At 42.6% G+C, this 17462-nt stretch overlaps 1 protein-coding gene and 2 long non-coding RNA genes across 3 annotated transcripts in view; 2 read left to right on the forward strand and 1 right to left on the reverse strand.

Moving 5' to 3' along the window:
* LOC135085510 (uncharacterized) overlaps positions 1-17462 on the forward strand; it is a 302780-nt gene that overhangs the window by 189599 nt on the left and 95719 nt on the right. The gene's annotated exons all lie outside the window — the stretch shown is intronic.
* Positions 1-17462, forward strand: part of LOC135085506 (uncharacterized) — a 102771-nt gene that overhangs the window by 42022 nt on the left and 43287 nt on the right. The gene's annotated exons all lie outside the window — the stretch shown is intronic.
* Positions 9043-17462, reverse strand: part of LOC135085388 (zinc finger protein ZPR1) — a 34021-nt gene continuing 25601 nt past the window's right edge. Inside the window, exons 10-11 of the mRNA XM_063980172.1 lie at positions 13614-13738; positions 9043-10392 (exon numbers count right to left, since the gene is read on the reverse strand). Of these exons, the coding sequence (XP_063836242.1) occupies positions 10301-10392; positions 13614-13738 (217 nt within the window). The 3' untranslated portion in view covers positions 9043-10300. The remainder of the gene's footprint in view (positions 10393-13613; positions 13739-17462) is intronic.

A 17462-nucleotide genomic window follows, 5' to 3' on the forward strand; every position in this document is an offset into this window, starting at 1 on the left:
TTGTTAAGATAAGTTTTTATTTCATTGTATTTATGTATGCATAAAGTTTAGGTTTTTTATTACACCTACCTAGCTAGAATAGAGCAACAAATGACTGAGCGAGCGAGATGTCACTAGCAGCAAATTGGTGTAATAAAAAGAGATGCGTGATGCCGTCACCGTCACGTCAAACAACCGTTTTTTTGCAAGGAAGGAATAATAAATGGTTCTCAAAACCAAGCTGTCGCCAAAATAAAAGAAGAAGAAGAAGAAGGAATAATAACTTTATGTTTTTATGTAACTTTTGACAATGCATGTTTAGTTTGTAATTTTGATAAAATTTAATCACCCAGTGTTATTTTGAAGAGAGGTAATTACGTGAAATAAGCTTGTTTAATATTTAGGTATGTCGATTATCTAGGTACCTACTACAATCGCTATGTTAGTACATAATTAAACCAAATACTTAAAATTAAGGCGTATGATGAAAAACTCGCTATGGATACGCGTCTACCTTCTGTTACTTGAAATGTCAACCTTACGGGATTAGTAATAAGAGCGTATCGCTGACTTTAGCCCGCGAACTACATTGCCCGCGTGCATTATATCATTAAAAGTATAGTTAACGTTCGAAAATTTGTTGGATTATTGATAAATCTGTTTTAATATATTATCAAATGGCCAATAGATGTATAAAAATGGACGGAGCAATTATTCACACGACGTAATTACGTAAAAATAAGAACTATAACATAGTAAAGGAAAATCTATTGGATTACTGTGAAAAGCTATGTATTTGAACATATAAAAGCGTATTAAAAAATAAAAATCAGCAGAGCAATTTTTCAGTAGAAGTTATAGTGCAAAATGTTAAAAGTTAAATTTCAGGTATCTCTGAAATCGAAAAAGTGTTGGATTCTTTTACATACATATTCTAAGTAGTACATAGGTACGTATACAGAAAGAATTTCAGGCTGAGAATTTTTACACAGAGAGTTATTAACGATTTTCATGTTTAGGTCAAAAAACATAACTTCCCAAAAAAAATTTTGTTGGATTTTTGCATATCTATGATCTATATTACCTACTTTCACCATGTGCCAAGTTTCATTGACGGACGAATTATTCGGGTTACAAACGCCTCGTTGATTGGACTAATATAGAAATGTTATTTGGTTCCATCAGAATGCATGGTGGCCATAATGATAACCCGAATGCCCTGCTATACAAAGGCATTTAAAATAAACATCCGCTCCAAAAGCAATCTCGACTGACTCGAAATGACTGGTATCCCGCTTCAACTCCGATGATGGTACAAATAAATTTTACTTGGAGTTGCAACCAACACCGTCACATAAAAGGATAACAGAAAGACTGATTTGTAACATTTTAATAAAAAGGCAATTCCAAATTTTAAACCATGAGAAGTGTAAGTGACGTTGGGGAACCACTCCATGGATGAGCACATTGTCGAATGAGCTCATCAATCGAATCATGGCATCATAGATGGCATGGACTTTTTGAAGAAGAAAAAAATGAAACTTTTTAAAACTATTTTCGAACTTATGAAAGAGCAGAAACAGTCTGATCGCGGTGACGATATAGAAGGGGATGTGCGTAAAGAGGTACAAACACTTTCCAATATAAAAGCCAAAAATGAAGGAAATAAAAAAAACTACATATTTTACGCATTTCCAACGACGATGTACAAATGCAACTAATTAATGAGGAAATAACTTTAAGCCACGCACTTGAAGTTACGATAAATACACATCAATTTCTGTTATCAGTTGTATAATAGATCAATTAATAACTTACTAACACGCGTTCGGGCACTTGTTTTAGAAAAAAAATTGTTTGGTTCACAAATTAATGCAACAAGGTCTTAAATACAAAATAAAAGATCTATATCAAAGTTCTTGGAATCCTAAAGAACTAATATGCGATGCTGCTAAAAGCATTTAAGACGCATTTCTGGAGAACATGTGGTAGTTCGAATGTGCTGGGCACAAGCTAAAAGGAAAATACAAGAAAGAATAGAAAAAAATAAAAACAAAGTGCTCCGTAATTGTGGCGACATCTATCGACGCATCCTACAGACTAGTGGTAGTCTTAGCCCAACAGATGGCGCTGACACCTACGTACTATGGCATACGCCACCGCGCATTAAAACCTGCATCGCGGTATCAGAATTCTCTACCGAGATAGAAACGATCTTTGGTACCCGAGCACAACATCCGCTCGGAAGGCAGTTATAGATAGACCTTAGCTGCCTTGTGGTTGAACATCAAATCTCACAGAATCATAACATTGATGTTAATACATTGCATTCAATAACAGAAGAGTGTATTTGACGCAGCTTCAGAAGCGTTCATTAATAAATACGAAGATCAGACAGAATTTGTCACTAACTGGCCAGGCGAACTTCGTACCGCCAATGAAAAACTGTTACAAATCGCAATATTAATTTTTGACATTATAAATATTGGACAGTATTGGCAAACGATTCTGAAACGTCGAGATTCCGTGGAGGGTAGTTCAACGGAAAACTTGGTCGATGGTTTGATGGACTTTAGTGTACAAATCTGGTGTTATTGTGTTTTAAAGTTCAGTGAAGTGAAAAATATACAAAAATAATCGTCGAAGAAAAATATGTCGAATGAACAACCCGCTTTGGACCCGATGGCGTTTTGAAACCAGTTTACGGGAATACTCAAATTATCTCCACGGAATCCACGAAAAGCAATAGAACTAAAACAAACGTGTTCGTACAATTATAACAATTTAAAAACACACTACATTGGCAGATGTAAATCTCCGATAGAGGTTTGGTTGCCATTAACAAAAAAAAAACACCTTATACAATAACATACAAAAAATCACCAGTAATATTTGAAGTAAAATGTCCAGAAACACCGAAGAAAATAATAAAAGACTTAAAACCATATTACGATTAACACATCAAGATGATCAACACAAGTGTTGTTACAATTATAACAATTTAAAAACACACTACATTGGCAGATGTAAATCTCCGATAGAGGTTTGGTTGCCATTAACAAAAAAAACACCTTATACAATAACATACAAAAAATCACCAGTAATATTTAAACTAAAATGTCCAGAAACACCGAAGAAAATAATAAAAGACTTAAAACCATATTACGATTAAAACATCAAGATGATCAACACAAGTGGGTAATAAGATAAATAAATTTATTTAGACCCACCCGCAATATAAAATTATGATAAGGTCCACGTTAAATCGCAAGGGAACGACCAGCGTGAGAATAACACGCGCGGCGTCAACATCATGAATTCGAATAAGGGAACGGACAAGCAAAAATAACAGTGATCAGAGGATGGGCAAGAGATATAACTCGGACACATGACCGCAAAATGATCCGAACGAAACCGAAACCGGAACTGGAAGACGAAGACGACACGACGGACTGGACTCGCATAGAAACAGACTGGACCGAGGTCCTCCAGATCGATCTAGACCAATACCTAGCTCTGGACACGGATTTGGACCTGGACCTAGACTGGACCACCCTCGAAACCGAACCAGCTCAAGCAGTGTGATTGATCCAAGTCAAGACAAGACAAGCAACCGAAAATAACAGTGACCAGAGGATGGGCCAGAGATATAACTCTGACACATGACCGCAAAATGACCCGAAACCGAAACCAGAACCGGAAGACGAAGACGACACGGCGGACTGGACTCGCATAGAAACAGACTGGACCGAGGCCTTCCAGATCGACCTAGACCAATACCTAGCTCTGGACACGGATTTGGACCCGAAACTGGACCTGGACCTAGACTGGCCCACCCTCGAAACCGAACCAGCCCTTCTTCTTCGTCGCTACACTCTTGCCAGAGTGGTCGTGGTCGTCACACCAGGTCCGGTGGCAAGTCTCACAATCCGTCGCCATTCCTCCCTCACTGCAGCCTTTCTTGTGCACTAGTGGAGTGGACCATTGAGTGCAGTTTTGATCTGGTCAGTCCAGCGCATTGGCGACCTTCCCCTGCACGACAAGCCGTTCAACAGAAGCGACGTCTCCACGTGTTATATGGCCAAAGAAAGTGAGTATACGACTTTGGACGATGGAAGTAAGACGCTGTTTGACATCAAGCTCTTGGATGATCGAGACGTTGGTTCGGAACTGTGTGCAGGATAAAATATCATAAGGTCCACGAAAAAACGCAAGGGTACGACCAGCGCGAGAATAACACGCGCGGCGTCAACATCATGAATTCGAACAAGGGAACGGACAAGCAAAAATAACAGTGATCAGAGGATGGGCAAGAGATATAACTCGGACACATGACCGCAAAATGATCCGAACGAAACCGAAAACCGGAACCAGAACCGGAACCGGAAGACAAAGACGACATGGCGGACTGGACTCGCATAGAAACAGACTGGACCGAGGTCCTCCAGATCGATCTAGACCTATACCTAGATCTGTGTTGAGAACCAACAAAAGAGTTTTTAATGTTTTCTTTACTTTTTCTTACAAAACAAATAAAATAACTTCTTCACTTTGACAGCTGAAAGAAAGTCGTTTTATTCATACATTTTATCCATATTTTAATACATTATTCAGTAATTCATAATATTTTATATTTAATTTATGTCTTATGCAACAATCTGGACACGGATTTGGACCCGAAACTGGACCTGAGGTGGAATTGTGTAAAGCAATCGTAATCATTTGACAGTTCATAACGTACGATAGTCAGTTAAACAAAGCGTTTGACAGAATAATCGTACGTTATGAACTGTCAAATGATAACGATTGCTTTACACAATTCCACCTCTGGACCTAGACTGGCCCACCTTCGAAACAGAACCAGCCCAAGCAGTGTGATGATCCAAGTCAAGACAAGACAAGCAACCGAAAATAACAGTGATCAGAGGACGGGCAAGCGATATAACTCTGACACATGACCGCAAAATGATCCGAACGAAACCAGAACCGGAAGAAGACACGGCGGACTGGACGGAGATAAAATCGGACTGGACCGAGGCCCTCCAGATCGACCTACACCAATACCTAGCTCTGGACACGGATTTGGACCCGAAACTGGACCTGGACCTAGACTGGACCACCCTCGAAACCGAACCAGCCTAAACAGTGTGAACGATCCAAGTTTCATCGCACGCACCGTCGGGAAGTGATGACTGCGTGACCGCTCCTCTGATTTGTTTCTCACGCTAATTAGACTTTTTATTTTTTTATTTAAACTTTAGCACACATACTAACAATGCACTGTGGCGGACTTAATGCCGGATGGCATTCTCTGCCAGTAAACCACGGGTTATGCAGAAAGAGTAAGGCTTGATTTCAAGCCTAAGGCGGTGCAAAAAATGTACTAAAATTGACTTTGTAATCGGCATACCTTGAACCTGTGTGCCTGTGAACGTGTAGCTTGCTGAAAGTGCTACGTAAAGCGCCTTTTCGTCTTGGAAGAGGGATTGTCTTGGCCGCCCATGTGCTCGACCGCGTGGTACCACGAGGCACCTGAAAAGAGCCCTTGCGACTCATCTACAACAACCAGGAACCCAAGGTACGTGCAATCCTCTCCTTCCACCGGGCTGCTTCCATTGTCATTTCTCCCGCCCAGCTCGGCACTTCCAGCATTTTGTACGAGGTGTACTGACCATTTTCGCCATCACTTCTTTGTAAACTCCATTTTCGCAGACCAGCTCGCGTTAGTAGTTCTTTTGATTGACCCTACTTTATTGAAAACCCCGCTAAATAATTTAGATACAGTCCACTTGTTCTTTTGCTCCCCTTTTGCCCTCTTACTATGATTTAACGTATGATTACGCTCATCCATTATTCTTTGGTGCAATTCTTGCACACCTCGCTATTCCTCTTGTTTATTTCGTGCTCAGTAATTGTAAATTGCATTATTAAATACTTACTCATAACGTAAATTCCAGTAAATTTAGAGTCAGTGATAACTAAGTAAGTGATATTGTGTTGTGTTCTGTGCGTTTCTTTGGTCTATATCCTAAATAGGTACATCCCTTACCGCAGGAGGTTAGACTCGGTACTCAAACAGCGGGGTGTCAGACTGAGCTAGCTAAGACGCCCCGTTGCAATGGTGCCCAACGTGGGCCCAATGTTATATGGCTTACGAACAACGCCAAACAGCATCAGCGATAAAACCCCGGCAGAATTATTGATTAACAGACATTTCAGAACCAAGTTTGACTACCTACAAAAGAATCTTACTTTCAAAGATAAACCACAGCTTGAAGAATGAAGAATGTTCACTAATTTTGTTTTTTAGCTTTCTGTATTCTCTGTTAAAAATAAAAAATACAGGTGAAATAATTATTTCGATACGTCAATTAGTTTCCAAGATATTGAATTTTAAAAGTGCGGGCGGAGGCCGGCCCGCCATTTTATGCGCGTGACGTCATATTACAGTGATTGGCTCATATTTGTATGGGTGGAATCTTGCAAGCTGAATTAAGACCCACTTCGAGGCAATCGATTAAGCTGAAATTTCGCAACACATGTGATTTGGATGACCATGCAATATTATGATGACATGGAGCTGATCTGATGATGGAGCTGGAAGGTGGCCATAGGAACTCTATAATAAAACGACTTAAATGCATCGAGTTTGGGCTCGTTCGTTTTATATTGATGAGTATTTTAATTCTATATAGTAATCAGGGTCTAATGATGGAGCTGGAAGGTAATTCGCAATAAAACGACACAATCGCATCGAGTTTGGGTTTGGTTCAATCTTAATTTCTGTGATGGGTCTGGGTTCTGGGTCTGTGGATATGTATAATAAGTTTGTATTTACAAAAAAAATGTATTTAAGTATGTTTATATCCGTTTTCTAGTGAGCGGACACTGTGAATGTACGTCACGCGGGGTCACGTGATCGTCGGCGGGACTCAATATTTAAGCGAACTTTGAATGCCTATAAAATCATAACTACTGGGTATTTTTGAATGAAATAAAAACTAATGTATTTGTAAATGTAAAAGCTTAACTGTAACATAGGTTTCAAGTGATTTTGCATACCTAGTAACATTCTCAATTGGAAGACAATGAAAGCAGGAATATGAGGTCAGTAACATTTAAAGTTGGACAAACTGTTTATTTAAGGAATTATAGCAAAGGCCCCCAATGGGTCAAAGGTGTGGTAGAGAAGAGAACAGGGATTTGTAATTCTACTAACTTAATTCAATGGAATGGAAAATTACTAACTTAAAAGACACATCAACCAGATTCATCTATATCCCCCATATAGAAGTGAAGTGAGAGAAAGGTGAAACAGGACGGCAACAACAAAGTATTAGCAAACCTGCCTAGAGCGCCACCTATCGGCATGTTTATCAGACTAAAATTTAAAATGATTTGTCTATGGCAATGTAGCTCTAAGCACGCTTCTCTCTGGCCACCCGGCACGATTGTAACAGCTCCGTAATTTTGTATTTTTTAATCGTCAAGAGTTTGGAAGTAAACTTAATTGACAAGTTGTGTTGTTGACTTTCAATTCGAGCCCTTCAAGATCCCTATAAAAGTTAAGGGAAGATGATGATGAGGAGGAGACCATAGTTATACCCTCACCTTCAAAATAGGCAGATATTATAGGAGTATCAGGGCCAGAAGACTAGTGTTGCAAAAAAAGTTTTTTTTCTGGTGTGAAAAAAAAACGTTAAAAAAAAACATGAAAAAACACTTTTTTTCTGGACCATTTTTTTTTCAAGAGTACGAAATCCAAAACTTTTAAGACAAATGCTTGAGAATACATAAGTAATAGAGTTTTCGGTTTATTTTTAACTCTACCATACTTTTCTGGTTGAGTGGTACTAAGATTTCATGAATTTTTACATCAACGAAAGGGAAATCCCCAAATCAATTACATTTGCACACGGAGAAATCCCCTTTAGGTTTATGTTTATTTGAACGTAGTTGGCTTAGCGCAGTTGGGGTGTGTGACGGACGAAGAAAGTACAATATCAAATTATTTAGTTTTTGTGCTATTCGAGTGTGATTATCAACTAAAATACCTGAGTATGCCGAAACGAGTAGGTTCAGGCCTAAAATGTAAGGCAGAAAAAAAACAAATTTAGAAAAAAAAAAAAAAAACAACGGTGCTAAGTTTTTTTTCATTTTACATCACTACACAAGACATTGATGCTACACGGAAGTTACAATATGAGCACCTGAACGAACAGTATAAAAGGGCTCGCTCAGAATCAGCATCACCTCAACAGTCCCACATCAACGTTAACGGGGATTGTCAACGGGGAATAGTGGAATAAGCCCATTTTTTATGTGTAAAAAACTGAACAAACGAAAAAGACAAAAAAGACCCCTTAACCCTTAATTACTTCTTTTTTAATTTTATTTCCTTCTTGTCTTAATTTCTCATACCAAAAAAACCAATTTTTTTTCTTTATTTCTTTTGCAATATTACCCAGTCAATGATGTTAACCTGACAGACTAAATAATTTTTAAACAAGACCAGTTTTTAATTTATTTTACCTTTATTTTTTATTTATTCAGAAAACCATTTTTTCAAATCAAATCGAAATCTATTTTGACGAATAAAAGACAAAAATTACCACCCAAGAGACAAATATTATAGACTTCTGACCATAAGCAAAATAAGAAGACAAATACCAAAACTTCAAGAAAAAAGGTGAGATACAGGCCAAGAGCTTCCTCGATGTAGAAGAAAAAAAATACAACATTCAAGTACCAGCGAATTGAGACACAATACGAAACGTGTTACCGCGGTCTCATGTGACCACAGTTCTTCAAATTCAAATGTGAGAAAACAAGAATATTCCATTAAAGAAGACTATAATCCGGGCCTTTTCAATGCGAGAGTGAATAGGCACTTACAGGGCAGACATACCATCCTAGACTGCATCCCACTTAACATCAGGTGCGATTGTGGTCAAATAACTGCCTTATAATGCATAAAAAAAATTTTTTCACCAAATAAAAAAGAAAAATAATACAAAATACAACCAATAAAATAAATTGGGACAGGTGGTAATAATACACGAATGTAAAAAATAATTTATTTTCGCATTAAATGCTGATACATAATTAACAATAATTTATTGCTAAATGATTTTCTTACAGAAAAAAAAAATTATGTACAGTCAGGCCCAGAACAGACGGTGAAACGCAACTGCAACTTTCTGATCATTCTGATGAATGAAACTGAAACTGAAAGTTTAAACTGGTCGCGTCATGTGTGGTCTCTCAACGAACGCTATGGCAGAAACTTAGATGCAACTCAAAAGTAAGTAGCAGTTGCAGTTTCGTTTCACCGTCTGTTCTGGACCTCAGCGTCAAATACTTCGTGACACCCAAAGTAGCAAAATAGTTCGCAGCATTTTTTTGTTACAATTATAATTTGACGCTGACTGTACCACTCACTTAAGGTGACGCCTTGCGAATATTGGGCGTTTTAAAGAAGCGCAGAATTAGTTTTAATCGTACTTTTCTTAATACTTATGTTCTTATTTTGAAATATGTCATAGTTGACTAATAAATCTAGTGTCTGGTCGAAGCCGAAACATGAATGGAAACAATTTTCTCGATAGAAAAAAAATCAAAAGATGACCCTTCTATTACTCGGTTTTTCGTTTTATAAGCAGATAGGCTAATATTTCAATACCAAATTTTGTATATTGGTAAGGTAATAACATATTCTAAGTACTGGTCGAGTTATTTTCTTTAAATAGTGTTTGGTTTTTCAATAAATACATGATTTCCGATTTTTGTCGCTTGCGTTATTTTATTCCGCGCCGCGCGCGCTATTGCTGTCCCTTTCCTCGCACTGAGAAATCATATTTCTATCCCTCTGTGTGCGAGGCATTCAGTCGGCCGAAAACTTTTACGAGGTAGCGCCTTAACATCAGGTGTATCACATACCTGCCTTATTTTGCATAAAAATTGGCTCTTACCTCTAACTACCGGAAAATTCACAATGTAACAATGTAAGTGCCGTTTGGTGTAGTGGTTCAGAACGGACTACTATGCCGAGAGGTCCCGGGTTCGATTCCCGGCCGGGCAGAAATTGAAATGATGAATTTTAATTTCTGTGACGGGTCTGGGTGTGACTATGTATAATATTTATGTATTTAAAAAAAAAAGTATATAAGTAGTATATCCGTTAAGCTAGCACCCATAACACAAGCATTAAGTTGCTTACTTTGGGGCTAGATGGCGCTGTGTGAGATTGTCCAAAGATATTTATTTATTTATTAACCTATTGTAAGGTCTAAGCGACGTGTCATAGAGACCCGATATCGGGCTAGGTGGCTTCATATCCCTCAGTCTTCAAGTCGTTGAGGCCCAACTCTTCATTCTGCTCAAACGAGCGCTCGTAGCGGGTGATCTTGAGGCCTGTAGAAAAAATTTAAACGTTATAGCACATTAAATAATAAGAACTACGTACAGAAGATTTACTTCCCGAAGGTATTAAAAAAAAATGTATGCTCAATATCATTAACAATATGGTGTAATTTAGCCTGTCTCAAGAGTCAAGCACCATTTTGTTGACAAACGTCAGTGATCGGCACTGCGCCGAAGCTATAGGGCTGACTTCGGTAAAATGATGTGACGTGAGGTGCCAAACTGCGGAAAATGGCGGAGGAAATACATGATTTAGCATGAATTATCATGAATAATATTAACTACTTATTTACCTCTCAGTGTCTTGAGGCAAATTAAAAAAGTACATTCTGTGTTTTTATTATTATTTAGGCAGTTAAATACTGCACAGTATTTAGTACACCATTTTCTCAATTTTTTTCCATCATACATAAGAATACGCGTGCGTGAGTCAATGCTCGCTCGTATGTGAGGCCTTGTCGAATAGTATCCTGTAGGTGGGCCATCGTGCGTGTTTTGTTTTCGATGTAAACTTGCGGAGATGAACAGGCCTGATGATGATGATGAATGACTCACCGTCGTCGGAAAAACTAGGGTCATTATAGTTGAGACTACGCTATGGTCACAGAACGCTTGCCGTCTATAGTCTGGTCCGTGAGCACGTACAATTTTGTCCAATGACCCCAAGCTACCCATCCTTATCGCTCGCGCGTAATTATGTTGCTGTCGCGCTCGCACACTCACTGCGGGCGCCCGTCGCACAGTCGCGACAGCAATATGATTACGCGCGAGCGATAAGGATGGGTAGCTTGGGGTCATTGGACAAAATTCTACGTGCTCACAGGCCGGGCTTTAGCAAATCGAACGCACAGCGTTGAATATAGCTGTGATTGGTTGCGCTGGACGCAGGCCGCTACCAACCGGGCAACATGGAAAGCATTGGGGGAGGCCTATGTTCAGCAGTGGACGTCCTATGGCTTAGATGATGATGACTCACTGTCGTCGGGCAAACTGGGGTCATAGTTGAGGCTCTACTCTACGCTATGGTCACAGAACGCTTGCCGTCTATAGTCTGGTCCGTGAGCACGTAGAGTTTTGTCCAATGACCCCAAGCTGCCCATAGTGCCCATCCTTATCGCTCGCGCGTAATTATGTTGCTGTCGCGCTCGCACACTCTTTGCATCGGCAGAACAGAGTTGGAGATTCTTATTGTCGGAGGCCAGGACTCACTTTGCATCGGCAGAACAGGGTTGGAGATTCTTATTGTCGGAGGCCAGGACTCACTTTGCATCGGCAGAACAGGGTTGGAGATTCTTATTGTCGGAGGCCAGGACTCACTTTGCATCGGCAGAACAGTTGGAGATTCTTATTGTCGGAGGCCAGGACTCACTTTGCATCGGCAGAACACAGTTGGAGATTCTTATTGTCGGAGGCCAGGACTCACTTTGCATCGGCAGAACTGAGTTGGAGATTCTTATTGTCGGAGGCCAGGACTCACTTTGCATCGGCAGAACAGTTGGAGATTCTTATTGTCGGAGGCCAGGACTCACTTTGCATCGGCAGAACAGTTGGAGATTCTTATTGTCGGAGGCCAGGACTCACTTTGCATCGGCAGAACAGTTGGAGATTCTTATTGTCGGAGGCCAGGACTCACTTTGCATCGGCAGAACAGGGTTGGAGATTCTTATTGTCGGAGGCCAGGACTCACTTTGCATCGGCAGAACAGGGTTGGAGATTCTTATTGTCGGAGGCCAGGACTCACTTTGCATCGGCAGAACAGGGTTGGAGATTCTTATTGTCGGAGGCCAGGACTCACTTTGCATCGGCAGAACAGGGTTGGAGATTCTTATTGTCGGAGGCCAGGACTCACTTTGCATCGGCAGAACAGGGTTGGAGATTCTTATTGTCGGAGGCCAGGACTCACTTTGCATCGGCAGAACAGTTGGAGATTCTTATTGTCGGAGGCCAGGACTCACTTTGCATCGGCAGAACACAGTTGGAGATTCTTATTGTCGGAGGCCAGGACTCACTTTGCATCGGCAGAACTGAGTTGGAGATTCTTATTGTCGGAGGCCAGGACTCACTTTGCATCGGCAGAACAGTTGGAGATTCTTATTGTCGGAGGCCAGGACTCACTTTGCATCGGCAGAACAGTTGGAGATTCTTATTGTCGGAGGCCAGGACTCACTTTGCATCGGCAGAACAGAGTTGGAGATTCTTATTGTCGGAGGCCAGGACTCACTTTGCATCGGCAGAACAGTTGGAGATTCTTATTGTCGGAGGCCAGGACTCACTTTGCATCGCGCCAGCTTAGTTAGTTTTTTGATCTTTTATGTTGACTCACCGTCGTCGGGCATACTAGGGTCATTATAGTTGAGACTCTACGCTATGGTCACAGAACGCTTGCCGTCTATAGTCTGGTCCGTGAGCACGTAGAATTTTGTCCAATGACCCCAAGCTACCCATCCTTATCGCTCGCGTGTAATTATGTTGGTGTCGCGCTCGCACACTCACTGCGGGCGCCCGTCGCACAGTCGCGACAGCAATATAATTACGCGCGAGCGATAAGGATGGGTAGCTTGGGGTCATTGGACAAAATTCTACGTGCTCACAGGCCGGGCTTTAGCAAATCGAACGCACAGCGTTGAATAGAGCTCTGTGATTGGTTGCGCTGGACGCAGGCCGCTACCAACCGGGCAACATGGAAAGCATTGGGGGAGGCCTATGTTCAGCAGTGGACGTCCTATGGCTTAGATGATGATGATGATGACTCGCCGTCGTCGGGCAAACTGGGGTCTTCGTCGTTGAGACTCTGCACATACGAGTTGCCGGCGGGGTCGTCCAGTACTATCGTGACGGAGCGCTTGTTGTCCAGCTAGGGTTGCCAGTCGTCCGGCTTTAGCCGGACATGTTTGGCTTTTTACGGTCTTGTCCGGCCAAATATTGTCTTGTCCGGTCTATCCGGCTTTTTAATTGGCCTGCTGTGCCAGGCGAAAGTCGAGCCACAGAATAATAATGAAGCGCACGCATCAGGATGTTATGTTGGGCTACCGATGATACGATGACAGTATTCACTCATGAGCTCTGACACTAATTGCACCCCTCCCCCCCCATCCGTCACATGTCCGGCTTTTAGGGTAAAATGTCCGGCCAAATTAAGCACAGAGTCCGGCTTTTTTTTGGACCTGGCAACCCCTTTGTCCAGCACATGATGATGATGACGAATGACTCACCGTCGTCGGGCATACTCGGGTCTTCGTCGTTGAGACTCTGCACATACGAGTTGCCGGCGGGGTCGTCCAGCACTATCGTGACGGACCGCTTGCCTTCCAGCACCTCGTTAAGTTTCGCCACGAACCTGGAAGATGGAGAAAAATCTTTTTTATTTTGGTCGGTTTACATTCTTATGAATTTTATTTTGAACTAGCGGCCGCCCGCGACTTCGTACGCGTGGATCCCGTTTTACCCCCTTCATCTATCTTACGCGGTTTAGATTTTTTCATACAAATGTTTTTTCCCGCTAATAAACTCCCACTCCCGTGGGAATTTTGAAATATTCTATTGTAACTAAGCTTTAAGTTTCCTAAGGTACCTGCATGCCAAATTTAAAGCGTCTAACTTAAGCGGTTTAGATTTTTCATACAAAAGGATTTTCCCGCTAATTCCTGTTCCCGTGGGAATTCCTAAGTATACTATAACCTGCCCAGGAGTATGAAGAATAATTGTACCAAGTTTCGTTAAAATCCGTCGAGTAATTTTTGTTTCTATAAGGAACAGACAGACGGACGGACAGACAGACAGACAGACAGACAAAAAATTTACTGATTGCATTTTTGGCTTCAGTATCGATCACTAATCACCCCCTGATAGTTATTTTGAAAATATATTTCATGTACAGAATTGACCTCTCTACAGATTTATTATAAGTATAGATTTTAAGGTTTAATCAGGATGATCAGGGACGTGTCATTAATGACGCTCTCATGTCATCTAGTGTCGATCGCGTGTCGACTAATGTTGCTCACGTATCAAATGAGTAGCTCAGGTGTCATCTAGTGTTGATCTTTTGACACCAGAGAGTAACTCACATGTCATAGGGGTTGCGCACGTGTCACAAAGGTAGCTCAGGTGTCACAAGACTAGCTCACATGTCATCTAGTGTTGCTCCAGTGTCACAAGGGTTACTCACATGTCATCTAGTGTTGCTTACGTGTCACAAGAGTAGCTCAGGTGTCACAATACTAGCTCACGTGTCACTTAGTATAGCTTAAGTGTCACCTAGTGTGCTGACGTGTCACAAGTGTTGCTCACGTGTCACAAGAGTAGTTCAGGTGTCACAAGGGTTGCTCACGTGTCACTTAGTACAGCTCAAGTGTCACTTAGTATAACTCAAGTGTCACTTAGTATAACTCAAGTGTCACCTAGTGTTGCTCACGTGTAACTTAGTATAGCTCAAGTGTCACTTAGTATAGATCAAGTGTCACTTACTATAGCTCTAGTGTCACTTACTATAGCTCTAGTGTCACAAGAGTAGCTCACGCGTCACCTAGTACAGCTCAAGTGTCACCTAGTATATCTCACGTGTCAAGGGTTGCTCACGTGTCATAAGGGTTCCTCACGTGTCACCTAGCATAGCTCTAGTGTCCCAAGAGTTCCTCACGTGTCACCTAGTACAGCTCACGGTTCATCAAGTTACTCACGTGTCAAGACTGTCAGCAGCGAGCGAGGGCGCGTCCCCTACGACGCCGGGCGCGTCAGCCAGTTGCTCGACGGTTGCTCGCAGCAGCCCCTCAGCAGTAGTGAACCGCCCGCCCAAAGCGCGCCCGCCCACGACCAACTGTAGCTCGGGTCTCTCCATGCTGCACGTCTCGGACTGGGCGGAGCGATGTGCGAGCGCTTTAGAGTTACTTTCGTGTCATTAATGACGCTCGCGTGTCATCTAGTGTTACTCACGTGTCAGATGAGTAGCTCAGGTGTCACAAGAGTAGCTCAGGTGTCACAAGGGTTGCTCACGTGTCACTTAGTACAGCTCAAGTGTCACTTAGTATAACTCACGTGTCATCTAGTGTTGCTCACGTGTCACTTAGTATAGCTCAAGTGTCACTTAGTATAGCTCAAGTGTCACTTAGTATAGATCAAGTGTCACTTACTATAGCTCTAGTGTCACAAAAGTAGCTCACGTGTCAGATGAGTAGCTCAGGTGTCACAAGGGTTGCTCAAGTTTCACAAGAGTTCCTCACGTGTCACCTAGTATAGCTCACGGTTCATCAAGCTACTCACGTGTCAAGACTGTCAGCAGCGAGCGAGGGCGCGTCCCCTACGACGCCGGGCGCGTCAGCCAGTTGCTCGACGGTTGCTCGCAGCAGCCCCTCAGCAGTAGTGAACCGCCCGCCCAAAGCGCGCCCGCCCACGACCAACTGTAGCTCGGGTCTCTCCATGCTGCACGTCTCGGACTGGGCGGAGCGATGTGCGAGCGCTTTAGAGCAGTCTTTCCCAAAGTGGGCGATAACGCCCCCTTGTGGGCGCTGCAGGCTTAAAGGGGGGCGGTAAGAGACCCAGAAAAAAAATTGGGACGTTGTGTAGAGGCTTGGGAGGCGTCATCTACTAGGAGGACTCTTAGACATCGACTGAGCTCGACTCTTGACTACAAAAATGGGGGGCGCTAAAAATAATTTATTCTTAAAGTGGGCAGTAGACTAATAAGTTTGGGAACCACTGCTTTAGAGTTACTTACGTGTCATTAATGACGCTCGCGTGTCATCTAGTGACACTCGCGTGTCAAATGAGTAGCTCAGGTGTCAAATGAGTAGCTCAAGTGTCACAAAAGTAGCTCAAGTGTCATAGGGGTTGCTTACGTGTTATCTAGTGTTGCTCACATCTCACAATAGTAGCTCAAGTGTCACCTAGTGTCGTCTAGTGTTCAAGTGTCACAAGAGTAGCCCAAGTGGCACGAACGTTGCTCACGTGTCACAAGGGTTGCTCACGTGTCAAATGAGTAGCTCAGATGTCACCTAGTGTTGCTCACGTGTCACAAGGGTTGCTCACGTGTCACAAGAGAAGCTCACGTGTCATCTAGTGTTGCTCATGTGTCAAATGAGTAGCTCAGGTGTCACAAGAGCAGCTCACGTGTCACAAGAGTTCCTCACGTGTCACCTAGTATAGATCAAGTGTCGCTTAGTATAGTTCAAATGTCACCTAGTATGGCTCACGTGTCACCTAGTATGGCTCACGGGTCACCTAGTGTTGCTCACGTGTCACAAGGGTTGCTCACGGGTCACCTACTTACTACAGCTCACGTGTCACCTAGTATAGCTCACGGTTCATCAAGCTACTCACGTGTCAAGACTGTCAGCAGCGAGCGAGGGCGCGTCCCCTACGACGCCGGGCGCGTCAGCCAGTTGCTCGACGGTTGCTCGCAGCAGCCCCTCAGCAGTAGTGAACCGCCCGCCCAAAGCGCGCCCGCCCACGACCAACTGTAGCTCGGGTCTCTCCATGCTGCACGTCTCGGACTGGGCGGAGCGATGTGCGAGCGCTTTAGAGTTACTTACGTGTCATTGATGACGGTCGCGTGTCATCTAGTGTTGCTCACGTGTCAAATGAGTAGCTCAGGTGTCACAAGAGTAGGTCAGGTGTCACAAAAGTAGCTCAAGTGTCATAGCGGTTGCTTACGTGTTATCTAGTGTTGCTCACATCTCACAATGGTAGCTCAAGTGTCACCTAGTATAGCTCACGGGTCGTCTAGTGTTCAAGTGTCACAAGAGTAGCCCAAGTGTCACGAACGTTGCTCACGTGTCACAAGAGTTGCTCACGTGTCAAATGAGTAGCTCAGGTGTCACAAGACTAGCTCACATGTCATCTAGTGTTGCTCCAGTGTCACAAGGGTTACTCACATGTCATCTAGTGTTGCTTATGTGTCAAATGAGTAGCTCAGGTGTCATCTATTGTTGCTTAAGTGTCACCAGTGTATCTCACGTGTCATAGGGGTTGGTCACATGTCACCTAGTGTTGCTCAAGTTTCACAATAGTAGCTCAGGTGTCACGAGAGTAGCTCAGCAGGGCTAAGATGCGCGCCGTGATAAACT

The sequence above is a fragment of the Ostrinia nubilalis genome, chromosome 28 (assembly GCF_963855985.1).
Source record: "Ostrinia nubilalis chromosome 28, ilOstNubi1.1, whole genome shotgun sequence".
NCBI lineage: Eukaryota > Metazoa > Arthropoda > Insecta > Lepidoptera > Crambidae > Ostrinia > Ostrinia nubilalis.